This window comes from Vulpes lagopus, chromosome 3, assembly GCF_018345385.1.
Source record: "Vulpes lagopus strain Blue_001 chromosome 3, ASM1834538v1, whole genome shotgun sequence".
NCBI classification, from domain to species: domain Eukaryota; kingdom Metazoa; phylum Chordata; class Mammalia; order Carnivora; family Canidae; genus Vulpes; species Vulpes lagopus.
This window is the reverse complement of record NC_054826.1, coordinates 54,354,133-54,371,913: the sequence shown is the minus strand read 5'-3', so window position 1 is coordinate 54,371,913 and position 17,781 is coordinate 54,354,133. Positions and strand designations below refer to the sequence as shown.

General features: G+C 55.3%; 1 protein-coding gene across 3 annotated transcripts in view; it reads right to left on the bottom strand.

The window, feature by feature from the left end:
- Positions 1–17,781, bottom strand: part of GRID1 (glutamate ionotropic receptor delta type subunit 1) — a 638,733-nt gene that overhangs the window by 490,210 nt on the left and 130,742 nt on the right. For all 3 annotated transcript variants that reach the window (XM_041750337.1, XM_041750339.1, XM_041750338.1), the window contains exon 3: positions 16,974–17,258. In XM_041750337.1, coding sequence (XP_041606271.1) covers positions 16,974–17,258 — 285 coding nt within the window. The remainder of the gene's footprint in view (positions 1–16,973; positions 17,259–17,781) is intronic.

Below are 17,781 nucleotides of genomic sequence, written 5' to 3'. Positions count from 1 at the left end.
TAGATACAGTTGATTTTTCCTTAATGATTTTTTTAATATCACAATATTGCTGCTAAACTCACTTGTTCATTCCAGTAGTTTTATAGATCACACTGAATTTTGCACAGAGATGATCATGTCATCAGTAAATAAAAAGTTTCAGTTTTTCCTTCCTAATCTAGATGCCTTTTCTTTTTTTTTCTTTTTTTTCCCCCGTCTAATTGCACTGGCTAAAACCTCAGGTACAGTGTTGAATAGATGTGATGAGAATGAACATCTCTGTCTTGTTTCTGATCTTAAAGAGAAAATACTCAGTCTTTTGCCATTAAGTATAATGTTATTTGGGGGTCGTCCATAAATGCCCTTTGTAAGGTAGAGACGTACATTATATCCCTAGTTTGCTGAGAGTCTCAATAGAATAAGATGTTGGATTTTGTCAAATGCTTTTTTTTTTTTTCCTAAAACATAATCACATGGTTTTTCTTTTAAAAGTCTAGAGTCATGGGGAAGGAATCACATCAATCGAATTCTGAGCGCTAAAGCAAGCTTGCATCGCCGGCTAAGTAAGCCCTACTTGGTCATAATGTATCATCTCTTTTATGTGCTGTTGATAATATTCTGTTGAGGTTTTTTTACAGTTCTGTGTTTATGAAGATATTGGTTTAGTTTTTTTGCAAGGTTGTCAGTTTTAGTCTCAGGAGAACACTAGTCTCACAGCATGAGTGGGGAAGCATTCCCTTCTCTTCAATTTTCTGGGCGACCATATAGAATTGATAATGTTTATTCCTCAAATATACTGCAGAATTCAACAGTGAAACCATCTTGGTCTAGAGTTTTCCTTCTCAGAGGTTTTTTTAACTACATATCCGATTTCTTTGTCAGTATAGGGCTATTCAAATTTCCTATTCTTGCAGGTGCTTTAGTAGTTTGTGTCTTTGGAGAAATTCACTCATTTCAGCTTGTCTGTCAAATCTGTTGGCACAAAGTTTTTCATAATATTTCCTTATTATTCTTCTAATGCCTATAGAATCTGTAGTAATGTCACTTTTCTCATTCCTGATGTCAGCAATTTTGTTTTCTTTCTTTCTTTTCCTTCCTGTTCGGCCTGTGTAGGGGTTTATCCATTTTATCTTCACAAAGAACCAGCACTTGGCTTCATTTATTTCCCTCTATTGGTTTTCTGTTTTCTATATCTTTGCTTTCTGCTCTGATCTTTATTTCTTTTCTTCTACTTATTTTCAATTTCATTTGCTCTTTTAATTTCCAGCTTCTTAGGTGGAAAAGTTAATAAGGTCATTGATTCGAGACCTTTCTGCCTTATTCTAAGAGGCAAAGGACCTGGAAGCCCCGTAGCTAGTTTTTGTGACTTTCTGGTTGCGCAAACCCTAGTCTAAGTCATAAAATAACTGTCTGAACCTCAGTTTTCTCATCTCGAAAAGGAGGCAAAGAACTGTTATAACAATTCATTGATGTCAGATTTTTTTTTTTAAGATTTTATTTATTTATTCATGAGAGACAGAGAGAGAGGCAGAGACACAGGCAGAGGGAGAAGCAGGCTCCATGCAGGGAGCCCGACGTGGGACTCGATCCCGGGGCTCCAGGATCAGGCCCTGGGCCGAAGGCAACGCTAAACTGCTGAGCCACCCGGGCTGCCCCGACGTCAGATTTTAAACCCAACACCAAATTTTAAAGCCAGTATTAGCACAGCAGTTGTTGGATCTGTGCTGCTTCCCTTCCTGTCACAAGCAATCATCCCCATCACCTCCTTGAGCGACACCTAAGGGCGTGGAAGTAGCTCACAGCCACAGATACAGAAATCGGTGCAGCCACAAAAGCCCAGCAGATCTGACTTCTCCGTCCAAAACCATCTATTCCTGCAGGTTAACTTCAGAGGTACCAGCAGAAACCCAGAGACAGCTTTCCCATGACACCAATGGGCTTGGCGGGCCTCCCCAGAGGATAACCAAGAGGTGGCATCTCCAAGTCCCTTTCAACTTCCCTTAGCATTTGACCCTCCAACCAACAAATCCTCCGAGAACACAGATCCATGTGGGTCGTAGTAGGAAAAATATGGTCTGGATCTATGACCCCAGACAAGTAACTTCACCTTCCTGCAGCTCAGTTTTATCATTGGCAAAATCTGAGACACAGATACAACACCTTACCCGGGTTCACACCAGCTACAGAGTGTGGGCTCGACAGTAGGCCCCAGGGCCCCGAGTGCGAAACCACCATCCATTGCTGCTAATTATACGATCCTCCCAAGGTTTTGTGAGATTTAATGAATATACCCCAGGAGCCCAGCACTGAACTAGGCCAGGAAATGCGAGATCCCTGGGAAGAGCCAGAGGTCCGGGGAGCCCCAGGCAGAACAGGTGATGCTCCTGGTGGCTGCGCAGCTGAGAGGCCTTGGGGACACTCTTGGGGCTGCCCTCCTGCAAGCAGAGGTATTTATCCTGCAGAAGGCGTCGTGTCTGCTCAGGCTGAGCTGAGCCTGGAGCTGATTTGCACCAGGAACAGGCCGTCCCGGCTCACTTGCATATAGGACAGCTTCATGGGAGAATGAACTCAAGTGCCCACCACCCACTCCTAAGAGCTTCCACTTGGCAGCTGCCACGTAAGACACACAAGTAGAAATGTCAGAGCCACGGGAAGCCCCCCAGCCCCACGAGTAGCAGGGGAAGAGTCTCAGCAGGAGAGATCTACCCACAGCCTGCCCAGCTGGCGATGGCAGCCAGGACCAAGCCAGAGGCTCCAGGCTTTGGCCCGCCCATCCTCTGCAGCCCACAGAAGGACAGAACCTCAAAGAGCATCGACGGGCGACACGCAAAGGGACATATGTGACAAAATGAATGTGAGAGTGAACATGTGTGGCCCTGCACCCTCGACACACACACAGGACAGAGGCAGCTGCGGCTGTCCCACCCAGACACACCTCAAGAAGACACCGTCCCAGTGCCCAGGGCAGGAAGGGGATGGAACACGGGGCAGGGGGGGCGGGGGGGTTTCAAAAGGGAAATTCAGGGTTTACTTTGTATAAATCAGTGTTGTTTACACCGTTACAGAAATCAGAAAATACATAATCTCATTACCAGAGAAAGCTGTTTACTTTTAGGAGCCACTGAGAGCTCTTCCTTTGGCGCTCTGGGTGAGGGGACAGCATGCAGCCGATGTCACCTTCTAGGCCCCGGAGAGCAGAGCCAGGCCCAGCCCGGGCGTGGACTGCAGGGAGGGCTGGAGGAGGGAACTCACAGGGACGAGAGCACCCGCTGTGCCAGGCACCCGCTTCGACTTCAGCAGGCTGGGCCCTGGCTTCTCCCCACTCCCCTCCCTCTCCCTCTCCCCTCCCCCTCCCTCTCCCCTCCCCCTCCCTCCGCCCCCTCCCCTTCCTTCTCCCCCTCCCCGCTCTGGCATTAATGAACCACTGCCCTTCCAGGCTGGCACTCAGACCCTCAAGGAGGACGTGATGGCCCCGCACACCCCCCACCATAACCAAACTTCCTTCTCCCTCTCTGTCGCACACACCCTGCCCGGGAATCACGACTCCGTACACCCCTGACTGTGAACCTACAGTAGCCCCAACAGCAGGGGCCACGTGAGCGTTGTCGGGGGCTGTCCTGGGAAGAGCAGCACTGGAGGTGTAGCAGCATCCTTGGCCCCTCCCCACACCTGCTGTAATGACCAGAACCAGAACCGCCTCCAGGCCTATGCTGATGGCCCTGTAGGGTGAAGACCAAACCTCTAGCTTTCCAGATCCTACATTTGTATCCACAAATGGGTACATTATCTCCCACAGCTCCCAGACTCGGATGCCAGACGCTTGTCTATGCGCAGACCGCTGCCCCCCAGAGCCCTTATCTCCGCCCACCCCGAGCCTCCCTGACTGTCAGGGTCCAGCGAGGATCCCACAGAAGCCGTGTCATGATGCAGCCCGTGCTACTCCCCCGCAGCATAAACCTTGCCCTTAAGAGTCCTCTGCGTCTGGACCACTGGCTGCCTCTGACTCAGGTTGTGATCCTGGGCTCTGGGATCAAGCCCCACGTCAGGCAGCCCCGTGCAGCCCAGATCAGCACAGACAGCTGCTCCGGACCCTGGAGCCCCTCCCCGGAGGAGGCCCTGGTCCCGGGGCCCTCAGCTCACGTCAGCCCCGCCTGCGGCCCCCTCGGCTGCTCCAGCCCAGAGCCTGGGGTCCCCCACTCTGGGCTCCCGTCGGCCTGGACGCCTCAGCTCGAGACACAGGTGATCCCTCCGGAGCGGGACACCCTGCGGGCACCGGCTACACCAAGTCCAGTCCCAAACCCCTTGTCCCAGGGAGGGGCTGACCCTGCAGGGCCGCCCAGGGCTGCGCCCCTGAATTCCTGCCCCCCAGCAGCGTGGCAGCCGGAGCCTGCCTTTCTCCCGCTGTCGAAACCCCAGGGGCCAGAACCAGGTCTGTTCTCCCCCAAACGTTTGGTACCGCCTGCCTCCTGCGGGTGCCCGGCCCTCTACCACTATCCTTCCAGCCTCCCACCTGGAACACGGAGGCCCCTGGGCCCAGCCACGCTGCTGCCTAGCAGGTCGGCCCCAAAGGAATGCCCGGCCCGTGCACCGGGCTGTGCCTTCAGCGCCCCGCGTGGGAGCACTCAGTGGGGGTGCGCCACAGCATCGGGGGGCCGTCACGGAAGCCCGAGGGGGCGTCCGGGGCTCCGCGGTGGAGCCGCTGCCTCGGGCTCAGGGCGTGACCCCAGGGCCCCAGGATCGAGTCCTGCATTGATCACGCTCCTGCAGGGAGCCTGCGTCTCCCTCTGCCTGGGTCTCTCCCTCTCTCTGTGTGTCTCTTAAGAATAAATAAATTTTCTAAAACATCTTTAAAAAAAAATTAAAGAAATAAAGCAAGCCCACGGTCCACCCATGGAACGCTGCCCTCAGATGAGGACAGCCAGGGAGAGCCACGTGGGCCGGCGCCGAGCGGAAGCCCCAGAGCCCAGCTCAGCCCCAATCAATACTTGAGGCCTGACCCTGCTCCTGGTTTTGAAAAGAACCGTGTACATGAACGTGAAGGTGCATACGCAGGTGTGGTGTGCCCGGGCAGCCCTCTCCGGACCCCGGACGGAGCAGGGCAGCAGGTGGACAGGCGGGGAGCGCTGCGGCAGGCCCTGGGCGGCTCGCCCTCGGGGCCTACATCACTCACACTTCTTCAGCAAGAACATACTTCTCTCCTGTGCTCCTTATGTAATAAAAAAATAATTTCAAAGAGAAACATCACAAAGGAGAGAAAGCAGAGTGGCCTGCGCTCCCGTGTGTCCTCACTGCCCTCAGGACTGGAGGCCCCTGTGCCGCCTGGCTGGGCTCTCCGTGTCGCAGCTGCTGACCCCACGGACAAGGCCCCAGCCGGGCAAACCCAGGCCAGCCCAAAACATCTCTGCTCTCTATCAGCCCCGGCCCCTCAGCCACTCCCACCCCTGCTCTGCCCTCTTCACTCCTCCAGGACTCAGCAGGACCCCACGAGGCCTCCCCAGACCTCACTGCCTGCCGCTCAGGTGGCCCCATAGCCCGGCCTCCATCACAAGCCTCATCCCCACTCACGGCCGAGGAGGCGAAGGCCACACCTGCCTCGCTCACCTCCGGCTCCCTGGGGCCTTGCCTGGAATTCAGCGGCACCTGCCCGGTGGGCCAGACTGGCTGGACACCAGACCCCTCCCTGGGCCTCAAGATGCCGGGACAGGCACCTGCCAGTTCCGCGGCCTTTTCCAAGGCCGGCCTGCTGGAAGCTCTCGTGGGGCAGCCTGGCCCTGCCCCCTGGGCCCCCCCAGTCCTCTGAAACTGGGCCCAGCAGGGACCCACCAGGCGCGAGAAGGGCCTACTGCACAGATAGGGAACGGCGCTCAACGGAGGAACAGCCCAACAAACCCACCTTCTCTGCGTGGCCGCCCATGGGTCCCCAGCTCAATGGCATGATCGGCTTCCTCTGGGGGGTTCTCAGAAGAGCCGCAGAGGCTGGGCCCCGAAGAGCCACCTGCCCCTGCCTGGCTTCTTTCTCCCCAAGGATGAGGAGGCCCTGCAAGCTGTGGCTTCCTCCCATCCCCGCTGCCAAGACAAGGTAACAGGCTGGGCCCTGCCACCCTCCCAGCAGCACAGCCTTGGAGGCCTTGTCCTCACTCTCTAATGGCCCCCTTCTTAAGCTCTGCATCCGGGAGCCCCATCAGAAGCCTTGGCAAACCCTCTGCAGATGTGTGCGGGCAATGCACGAATAGGCTGACACACAGACAAGGGAGCCCGAAACAATTATACCCAAAATCAAAACAGTGTGCAGGCCCATGTGGTGGGGGCGGAGTGGAGGGGGACAGCAGGAAGGCCCCATGGGACACCTCCCCCGGGACACCCCCCGGGTCCCTACACACCTCCCCCGGGACATTCCCCGGGCCCTGCCCACCTTTCCCAGGGAACCTCCAGCCCCTGCCCACCTCCCCCAGGGAACCCCATTCCCCACGAGGCTCAGGGAGAGGCCAGCATGCCCCGCCTGGGTCCTGGTCCCTGGAGGTGCAGGCAAGGCGAGAGGTGGTGGGGCCCCGGGGGACTCGAGCCCTCAGACCCAGCATTTCCTTTTGAGCCCCGAAGTCTCCGAGGGAGGCATCGCTACTACCCCCACTGCCCAAGGCAGGAAGCTGAAGGTGGGAAGGACGTGTCAGCGCGACCCGGGCAGAGCGGCAGGGGCAGAGGGAGGATGCCAGCCCCCCGCAGGCTCGCCCACCGCCCTCGCCTGGCAAGAGCAGCCGCGCCGCCTGCCAAAGACTGCAGAGAGCTCTGCGGTGAGCTGAGCCCATCTGAACTGCCCGCAGGCCCGGGCCTGGACACGCAGGTGCCCCTGCATACCTGCTGAGGAAGCAGGCGGTGGACACAGGGGTTCCGCGCTGGGAGCTGAGGCGGCCGTGGGCCTGACTGTACGGGTTGGACACGACGGGAACATCCACGGAGATGACAGTCACTGCTCTACCTGGAGACCCCACACAGGCCTCCAGTTACGGAATGAACACGTCCTGGGACAAAAGGCCCAGTGCAGGGAGCAGAGGCCAGGGTATGGTGACAGGGCTGTGCGGGGACAGATGCGAGCTACCCTGTGGCGCACCACAGCCCGACGCCTAGAGTCGTCCGGTCGCTCTATCGCATCCCTGAAACCAACGTAACGTGACTCACCTGCACGTCGACAACGGCAACGGCAACCAAAACCTCCCACAAAGAAACAAATGCCTCCTGGAAGAATAAATGGGCGATGAGATGTCCCAAAACACAGCTTCCTTCATGCACACGCTCACCGAACATTTACTGAACACCTACTACGTCCCAGGCGCCCTTCTAAGTGCTGGGGACGCGGCACCGTGCAACCAAAGTCCCCGCCTGCACAGAACTCCTAGGCGGGCAGACAGACATCCAAAAAGCAAGCAAGTGGCGGTGAACTTAATGGAAACAAATAAGGCAGGAAGGGAGGAGAGGGTGCCAGGAGGAAACAGGGTGCCGTCTTCAAACGGGGGGGGCGGGGGCGCGAGGGAAGGCAGCTGGGGCTCAGCCAGGTCCCGAGGGTGAGGGAGCCGCCTACGGACACTGACTCGTCTGGGGGGTCCCCGGGGAGGGAGCGGCCCGCACCACCGTTCAGAGGCCAGACTGCACCATGCATCGTACCGCAGCAGCAATGGAAGGAGAGGGGGACGGATGGGATTGGGGACCAGGTGGCCGTGACAGCAGGCTGGGCACGAATGCCGCCGCAAGGGCTCTGGCTGTCATTCCAGTAAGAAGGGAATGCTCCAGGGGCCACAGTGAGGCTCCCCCACGGAAGGTCCTCAGGGCCCCCTGCACGGTCCTGCCTCCTGGGGGGGAAGGACCTTCCAAAAGCTGACTCCAAAAGCCTGCACCAGCCGCGCGGACCACAGCCTCCCCCACCCCCACCCCCCGAGCGCGGAGCTCCACCAGCCAAGCCAGGGCCAAGCACCAGGCAGTGACCCCCTCCCGGGCTCCAAAAGGCTTCTTGGGATTCTTTGGAGCTGGGGGGCATCAGCCGCCAGGGGACCCGCTTGCAAAAGGCAAAGGAAAACCTTCCAAGGCCTATGGTCCTAATGCCCCGACTGCGCGCCGAGCCCCTGCAGGGGCCCCGCTCCACTGGCCCGGACGGAGGTACCAGTTGCGCCTCTCACAGAGCAGGGACAGCGGGCCTCCAGGGGCACGCGGCTCACCTGGGACGCAGCAAGCCACGCCACAGGGGGCTGAATCGAGCTCCTTGTGACCCTGTGGCCCGTTCACAACCGCCCCAATCCCACCTGCCAAGGAGCTGGTCCCTGCTGAGCGAGGGATGAGCAGCCCCTTCTGGGCAGCAAGCAGATGGTCAGAGCTGTCACCCTGGCTGGGCCCCCAGGATCAGAGGGGCGGCCCGTGGGGCCACATCGTCTTCCAAGGGGACGCCGCAGAGGAAAGCACGGAAGGCTTGGCCGGTCCTCGCTGCAGCCTCACAGGGCGCACGTGGTTGCAGTGCGGCCGGCCTTCCCGTCCCGTATCCGGGCCTGCATCAGGCACCTCCTCCCATCCCCGGCCGCACTCGGAATCTGGCCGAGGGCTGAGCAACTTCAGAGCTAATGAACTTCAACCTTCTAGGGAACACTACCATTCCCACGCCCCGAAGTGCAGTTACTTTGTAATTAGACGGAAAAACGAAACTCCAGACACCCGTCCTGGGAAAGTGACCGTCGAACTTCTTGGTAGGTTTCCTGGCCATTAGACCGCACTTACTCATTTCATCCGGAAAAAGCATATGTTACTTCAATTTCAGCTAATGCCATGATGATACGACGTGGGTTAGCTAGATCGTGGGCGCACAGCCGGGTCGCGGGAAGACACACTGTGGGCATGAGCGCTAGGGGAGCCTCTGGGCCACGTGACCCTCCCGGGGAGCTTCACAGCGGGGAGACTCGGGGCTGAGGCCCAACGGCGACGAAAGTTCACTGTGAGGACCAGTGAGGCCGTGCCGCCGAGAGCACGTGATGGCTTCGCCTGCGACCCTGCTCTGAGTGTCCCACGCGGGCCAGACAGGTGACCCCCGAACTCTGTCCCCACCACATACCAAGAACACAACCAACACGTGGCCCAGGGCTCAGAACACACCACAGCAGAGACTCGCCAGCTCAATGGGACCAGCGCCGGCCAGGGCTCCTGAGAAGTCCGCCTCGCTGAGCACTGAGGATGCATGAACCAGTGTCATCACGCAGGGACCCCATCAGGAGGGGTCACCACTTGACCCCCACCCCACAAATGAAGAGGCTGCTGCACGATACGGACGCACCGCACTCCAGCTCACCCTGACCACGGTGAGCGTGCAAATAGCTGGCCCCTCGTGCCGAGATGCTGCTGAGGCCCTGTACCCACACCCAGTCTGGGGAAGGGAGGGCGGGCAATGAGGGCCACTCCCAGTTCCCACACAGGGCCTGTGACCATCATACAGACCACCCGCTGCATGCCAGGAACTCCGCTGAGTGCTCACTCGTACAGTTTATGAACCCCCATCCTGCTTCCAGAGGTGAGCGAGCGGAAGCTCCAAGAAGCCACCACAGGCGGGAAGAAGGAGGGAGGGAGGGCAACCCCCGCTTTCTGTTTATTTGCTTATTTTTTGCACTTAGAACAAAAACTCAAAGGGTGTTTTTATTTTTTTTCATTTGTTTTTATTTAAGTTTGATTTGCTAACACAGAGTATGACCCCCAGTGCTCATCCCGTCAAGTGCCCCCTCAGTGCCCATCACCCACTCACCCCCACCCCCCACCTGCCTCCCCTTCTGCAACCCTTTGCTTATTTCCCAGAGTCAGGGGTCTCTCGTGGTGATGCGGTGAAAATTACATGTCCCACGCCTGTCCCGAGTCCTCATGCTTTGTCCGTAAAACGGCATTTCCGTACACTGACCACGTGTTTCAAGTCCGCACACACGCGAGCTTGCTTTTACGCAGAGCCACGCGCCGCAGCCCTGTTCTCGCTTAGCTGTTGTCACCTAGCTGTGCCCTGTGTTGGAACTGCCACCGCCCCACACGTGAAGGCCCCGGCGGATGCACATCGCGACGTATGGACCACGTTGCTGAAGGTGGACAGCCGGGTTGTCGGTGACCTCTGCTGGTCCCAACAACGCTACGATAAACCTTTGCGTGTGAAGAAGAGTCTCCCTACTGTTTGCTGCAAGGAGCCAGAGGCCATGGGACAGCTAGAACACCCGCTCCAGGGCTCAGACCAGGCCGGCCCCCCACTCCTCAGTCGTACGACCCAGAGGAAACCTCTTTACTCATCTGAGCCTCGATCCTCGCCTGTGAAACAGGAACAGTACAAATCCGCCTGGAAGAATGGCCAGGGGATGACGTGAGCCGGGGCCCTGAGGCTGCGTCGCGCTCAGCACTGAGCACGGGCTGGAAAGGTGTGAGCTGTTCCTCACGGCACCTGAGCCGCCTGGGGCCTGAAGCCCCCCCTCGGCGTGGACTCTGGGCCTGGGGTTTGCACGCAGTCACATCACAGCTCCTCTCCATGCATTACTTCCTTCTCTTTCGTAAGCAGTCAGTCAGTCTACACATGGGCAGCTGGAGGACCGGGGCCATCTAGAGATGAAGACCCCCATGTCCTCTGCTGCCCTCGGGTCTCTGGGCGGGCATTAGAAATAGGAGTCGAGGGCACCACCTGAGGTAGCAAGGTACAGCCCCCAGGGATGTGGGGGGGAGGTGGTTCTAACTCCTCAGTGAGCCTCTCAGGCCTGCAAGACCTAGAGTCTAGCCTCACCCCGGCCACTGCCCACAATCCAGCACATGCCCTCTCCCTTCCCCCACTGCCCCCCAGGCCTTCCAGCATGCTCTTCTCTTTGACCGGGACACTCTTCCTACCCTCTTCCCCACCTTGCTCTTTGCTTACCTAACCCCTAATAGTCCTTAGGTCCTTATCACCTCCTCCAGGAAGCTTTCTCTAACCACAGGCTAGACAATCGCCACCAAGAGCAAGATTGGCTCTGAGGCCATGCACAGTCATGGGAGGAACCCACGGCTTCAGGGAGACAGGTGGTCTAGCGTCAGGAGCCATGTGTGTCCTGTGCTGAGACCTAGCTGAGGTCACCTGGCCAGGAGGGCAACATCTGCCCTCTATTGCAGAGTGAAGTTTTGGCCAGAGAATACAAGGTTTGGGTTGGGGAGGACTTCTCAGATGAAAGAGAACTAGCCCTACAAAAGATGAGTAAATCTGACAACGATACAATATAGAACTCCCGTCCACTGAGACGGACTCAAAGAGACTGTCTGCCACACTTAGAAAAGTCTCAATTTTTTTGAAAGGGACAAAAACTTAAAACGGTAAACAGGCCTTTCACAGAAGACAAAAACAGCCCATAAAGATCTGAAGAGGTGCTCAACTTCATCTGCTATCAGGCAAATGTAAATTTAAATCATGGCAAGATACCATTTCATATAAAAATCTTAAACATAAAAAAAATCTTAAACGTGAAAAGACTACCAGGTGTTAGTGAGGCTGGGGAGCTTTGAGAACTCTGGTACATAGCAGGTGGCAGTGCAAACAAGTACACTTGCTCTGGGAAACAATTTGGAATAACCTAATAAAGTGAAACATGCCTAGAACAAATGCTCCAGCAATTCTGCTCCTCAGGATAGACCCTCAAAATACTCTTGCTCACATAAGCTGGTGCAGACACTGTGGAAAGCAGTACGGAGGTCCCTCAAAAAGCTAAAAACAGAACTCCTATGGGGCACCTGGGGTTTCAGTTGGTTCGGCATCTGACTCTTGATCTCAGCTCAGGTCTTGATCCCCAGGGTCATGAGTTCAAGCCCCCCATTGGGCTCCATGTTGGGCATGGAGCCTGCTTTAAAAAAGTATATATAGAACGGCCCTCGATCCGGTAATCATACTACTGAGTATTTACCCAAAAAATATAAAAACACTAATTCAAAGGGATACATGGTTTATAGCAGCATTATTTACAATAGCCAAATTATGGAAGCAGCCCAAGTGTCCATCAATTGACGAATGGATAAAGGATGTGGGGTGTGTGTGTGTCTATGGAGAGAGAGAGGGAAGCATATAACTCAGCCACAGACGATAGCCACTCCTAACCCATCTCCAGCCTGCAGGCTGGCCCAGGGGCAAGAGCAAACCTCTGCACCCTGGACATACAAGGGAGGAAAGAGCCCCAGGGTCCCGACCTCACACCCCAGCCCTGTGCAGCCTTAGCAAACTTCCTCTACCCATCCATTTCTTCATCTATATGGAGTTCCTAGCAACATCGTCGTATGTGATAGGGACTCAGTGAATATTTGTTGAATGAATGAGTCAATGATTTCTAAGATTCCTTCTTAACTACCGCCCTCATCCCAATGTATTCACTAGGGAGAAATTGTGGCTACAGCTTCTAGCACCACCTCCCCCGACACACAAATGAATATCCCAGAATTTGAAGTGGCACGTCAGAAAGTTCTCTGTTCTGTTCGATCCAAACTTTTGGTATTTTAATGTTACAGATTTTCTTTCCCAAATGTCAGCTTCCCTTCTATTTTCCCTTTCTCTGTCACAACAAGCACACAAGTATTTTCGATGGAATCTTACCAAATGGCACATCTTTCATTTTGTAAACTATATACATGCAAACTCCTCTCCCACCCCTCTGCCAAGCTCCATTTTGGGAACCAGGAATTTGGTTTCTTTGACCCTTGACTCCTGACTCCAATTCCCGGCCCTCAGGTTCCACCCAGGATAGGTCATTCTTGGGTTTAGAGGGAGGCTGGGGGGCAAATGAGGAAGAATCAGGGCTCCTCGAGCAGGGGTGGGATTTTCTGTTAACATCCACTGAAGTCCTGAGCATACCAGCCTAGTCCATTCCAAATCACTCTTCCCCACTTCTTGGATTCAACTCTGCCTGGCTGGAGACAGGAAAAGGAAGCTGGAGCCTAGCAAGCTCCAGATTTCAGAAATAGGATGGTGCCTTGGCTAAGTGCATGGGCATTAAAGTCAAAAAGAACCTCTTTGGGTCTCATGCTCTTTACCTGTAAAACGCACCAATAATCTCACCTCAGAGAGTCATTGAAGGGCTTACATGCATATGTGTAATGTACATTTAATATATGTAAAGATACTTGCAGATCAGCATCCAAAAAAAGTCACCATATCCCCAAACCACTTCTGTTTGACTTTGGAAGGAATAAAACAGTCTTTACACTCAATTTGCTTTTTAATTGGGCTCATCTGCAGCTAGTGCTGCAGTGGTGGGGTGGAGGAGGGGCTCCGAGGACTTCTGGAGGCACCACTGGTCTTGGGCATCTCAGCAGTCAGTGTAGGTCCACCCACTGCTCTCAGACAGGCCAATGCCAGCCGTGCTGAGAAAGCACCCACATCCCGCACCCTTGGCACTGGATGAGCTGCATCAAACAGCACATGGGCTTCTACCACCTTGGCTCACCTAACACAAGGCATGTGGGAAAACAGGCCGGAGACTAGGCTGTGCATGAGGGGCACAGTCAGGACAAGCAGTGAGAGCCGGAGTGGTCACAGTGGTTAAATCCTGGGGCAGAAACCTGGCTGCAGAGGCTGTCAAATCAAGGGACTGATGTGCGGAGCCCACAAAGTTAGGAGGTCTTGCACAGAATTCAGTGGAAGGGCTTTGAAAGCCTAAAGCCAAGTGGATCAGCACCTAGGACAGCGGCGGCACCCCGGCCAGTATGGCAGTGCTGAGGTGTCCAGGCACCCCCACCACCCCCGTCAGAATCAGCAAACAGCAGGCTGCCGCCAGTCCCTCCCCTGCATCATGGAAATCCCATGGAGCAGTCACGGCATTTTCTGTTGCTGAGCCCACATACAGCCTCAGCATCCTTCCCAACACCACATTTGAGGCTCAACCAGTTGCCTGTCCACTAGAGGAAAGCTACTGGTCACCCTGTGTCTTTACGGAACCATTGATAAAGGCCAGTCTGGCTGAAAACTAACTTCAAGGGGCGCCTGGGTGGCTCAGTCAGTTAAGTGTCTGCCTTTGGCTCAGGTCACAATCCAGGGTCCTAGGATTGAGCCCAGGGGTTGCTAGGGCTCCCTGCTCAGCGGGGAATCTGCTTCTCTCTCTGCCCTCTCCCCCCTGCTCATGCTCACTCTCTTGTGCTCTTGTGCTCTCTCCCAAATAAGTAAATAAAATCTTTTTAAAAAAAAGAAAAGAAAAGAAAAGAAAGGAAAGGAAAAGAAGAAAAGAAAAGAAAAAGAAAAAGAAAAAGAAAAAGAAAAAGAAAAAGAAAAAGAAAAAGAAAAGAAAACTAGGGGATCCCTGGGTGGCGCAGCGGTTTGGCGCCTGCCTTTGGCCCAGGGCGCGATCCTGGAGACCCGGGATCGAGTCCCACGTCGGGCTCCCGGTGCATGGAGCCTGCTTCTCCCTCTACCTGTGTCTCTGCCTCTCTCTCTCTCTCTCTCTCTCTGTGTGACTATCATAAATAAATTAAAAAAAAAAAAAAGAAAAGAAAACTAACGTCAACCCCACTAAAGGCACCAAAAAGTTCCATGTCAGAAAAGAGGGCACAGGAGATCCCTGGATGGCTCAGTGGTTTAGCGTCTGCCTTCAGCCTAGGGTATAACCCCGGGGTCCTGGGATCGAGTCCCACAACGGGCTCTGCATGGAGCCTGCTTCTCCCTCTGCCTGTGTCTCTGCCTTTCTCTGTCTCTTTCTGTGTTTCTCATGAATAAATAAATAAAATATTAAAAAAAGAAAATAATAGAAAAGAGGGCACACCTCTTGGTTTGATTGGAGGTTCTGGGTAGGAGAGGCGAGGAGAGGGACAGGGCACTGTATCTTCAGAACATCCTAGCCCACCTCCCCAGCCTCAGGCACCAAACTATCCGGCGCTTTGTCTTTCTTCCCATCCTTCCTTTGTCTTGTGTGAAAATGGTCTGAAAACCTCCTATCTTCATAAATGAGTTGACTCATTCACACAGTGACAATTTCTTGGGGCCTACTCTGTGCCAGACACGGTGCTAAGTAGCAGGGACACAGGAGCAAACAGCTACTGGCTCTCTCTCCTGGAGCTGACAGCCTGGTGCGAGAGTCGGTGCAAGAGTCCATGTTCGTCAGCGATTAGCCCTCAGGAGCGTGTCAGGACAAGCTGAGAGCAGGCCAAGAGAAGGAGACGGGTCTGTGAGTGCATGTAACAAGCCAAGGAGCCAGCTCCAGGGAAAGAGAGGAACCTTCAGACATGTAGGAATCAGGGCTCCTCTGCCTGGGGTCTTGATCCTTGAGCTGACTGAGGGGAAGGGCTACAATAATACAAAACCACGTAGTTTGAGCAAGTGCCATCGGGTGTCCTTCATCGGGTGCAAGGACTTCAGGAGCCCAGGCAGGGTAGTTGAGGTTCCTTCCTCCCAGGCCTTGGGGAGAACCAAGGCCTGAAGAGTTTCTATAGACCACAGTGCAAAGGGAGCAAAGATGCCTGAAGAAGGGGGCCAGGGGGCCTTGGACCCTGCCCCGGCAGCATCCAGCCCGGCGGTGTCCGTACCTCCCCAACGGGCAGCCACATCGCACACTGGATGCCGACATCAGCAAGAGAGGTTCTCGGGGAAGGCCAGCCCTTGAGAGATGGCCTGCGGGCTTGTCAGGGCTGTGCCATGACCTCCAACAGCCCCCAGGGCCAGGGGCTAAATACGGGCGGGAGGGAGAGACCAGGCGCTGGACAACATCTAGCTCCAGCGCCCGGAGCCTCGGGTCACCCTTGTCCCCATTACCACCTCATCTTCCTTTCAGCACAGTGACTGTTTGCTCTTCCAATTCCTTCTGGAAGACTCCAAACAGCCTATTTGCTCAAGAGCTGAGGACAACATTCCAGTCTTAAGAGAAGCAGAGTATTTAGGCAAATGCAAACATGTGCTGGTTTCTCTTCTCAGTTACATTCTTGGCAAAGGAATTATTTCGCCAAAAGACAAGGCAGGACTTTTGAGGGTCCACCCACCCTACCCCAGCCCCAGCCGCGGGGCCGCAGACCCTTACCCATCCCCACGTCTTTTAAAGACCTGTGATATGAAGGGTGGTGGCTACGAAAAGGTGGCACGGGGATCCCTGCTCTCGTGGCCACATGAGTTTCCCCAAGATAAAACTCGCAGACGTGAAGACACACGCCCAAAGATCTTTAAACTAGAGAAGTATGAAAAAGCTCGATAGAGTGCACCAACATCAAATCCCGCTCGTGGCATTGTAGGAGTCACAATGCGTTGCCCATGGGGAACCTGGATGCAGGGCACGTGGAGTCTCTCTGCATTAGTTCTCATAATTGCAGAGGAATCTCAGTTATCTCAAAGTTTAAAGTCTTTTTTAAAAAAAACACAATGTGGAAACCATCTCATTTCAGGCCTAGCACTGGCCTGTCTGGGCAGAGCAGCCATAAGAAAACCTAAAACTATTTCTCCAAAGCCCATTTTTGTGCATTTTTAACAAATAGATTTTTAATTTTTTTTTCATACAGGAGGTCTTCAAAGAAGCCATGTCCAGCCATCCCCCGATGATCCCAGCCCGGCCCTATGACCCTTGGGGTGCCCGTGCCCTGACCTGCACCCCAGCCTGAGACCCTGACACTGAGGGGAGACCAGGGCGGAGCAAGGGCCAGCTGACTGCCCTGCGTGAGGGCCAGTCTTTAAGAAGGAATCTTCTGGGAGGACCGTGCCGACCTGCTTCTGTCACTACCTACATGAGCCCGTCGGGTCCCTGCCAGCAGTTTATTAATATTTTATTGAAAACTCAAAGATGATTCAAACTTCAGCTGTCATGATAAGGTGCTGTTGCTAAGCAACACCCGTGCCTGTCTGCAGAGCTTCCGTGCAACTCCTCCCCGCCTCGCGAAGTTCAAGGTCAGGCCCCACCAGCCTGGGACGCAGTCCACGCAGACCGCCACCGCCGCGTGCACGCTGCCTACCCAGAAGGACTCAGCCACCACAGCGACGCCCGGCTCATGGGCCCCCTGGCGCCTGACACGCCGCCCCAACTCACCGTACTCGCTGTCGTAGAACATGACGAACTTCTGCCAGCGGAGCTCCGTCACCAGCCTGAGCATGACGTCGTTGAGGCGCACGGGCGGTCTGGAGGCCAGCGTGTAGGCCTCACCATCAGGGCTGGGGTTCAGGTGGCAGGCGGTGCGCGGGGACCCTCCCGGGTTGCGCTGGACAAACAGGTGTGGGATGTGCATCGCATCCGTGAGAGACTGCAAGGCGTTGGCCGACGCACAGCCGGTGGATGTGACCAAGGCCAAAATCCCCTGGGTCATGAGGTCACAGGCTGGAAAGAGGGGAGAGAAGAGGGGGAGTCAGCATGGGGGCACAGCTGCGCTCACGTCGACCCACACGGCCCACTCCTGGCAGCTGGCGCCCGGGCCCCGAGGAATGCTGCCTCGCTCCGGAGGCGGACCCATCCTGCCAGGCCAGCAGCTCTCTCATGCAAAGGCCCACTGGCGCTTTCAGGGCTCCAGCCGGCTGGGGGTGCTGGCACCCGTTCAGCACGTGGGTCCACGAGGCCGGGGAGGCAGCATCACTTGCTGCAGACTGCTCAAGGAGGGGTGGCAGGACAAGGATCCAGCCCCATCTGCTTGAGACGCCCGTCGGAGCTGCTACAGTAGCCACCCTGCCTTCCATCTGGATGTGAGCCCTTTAAAAGAGCCAAGAACTTGTTTTGTGGATCTCTGTACCCCCTAGGCCGTGAATATGCTGTGTGTGTTCTGCGGAGCTGATGGGGCTAAAGGGAACGAATGACATCAGAGAGTCAGGGCGACACTTACCCCAGGGGACTCTAGGGTGCAGGCAAA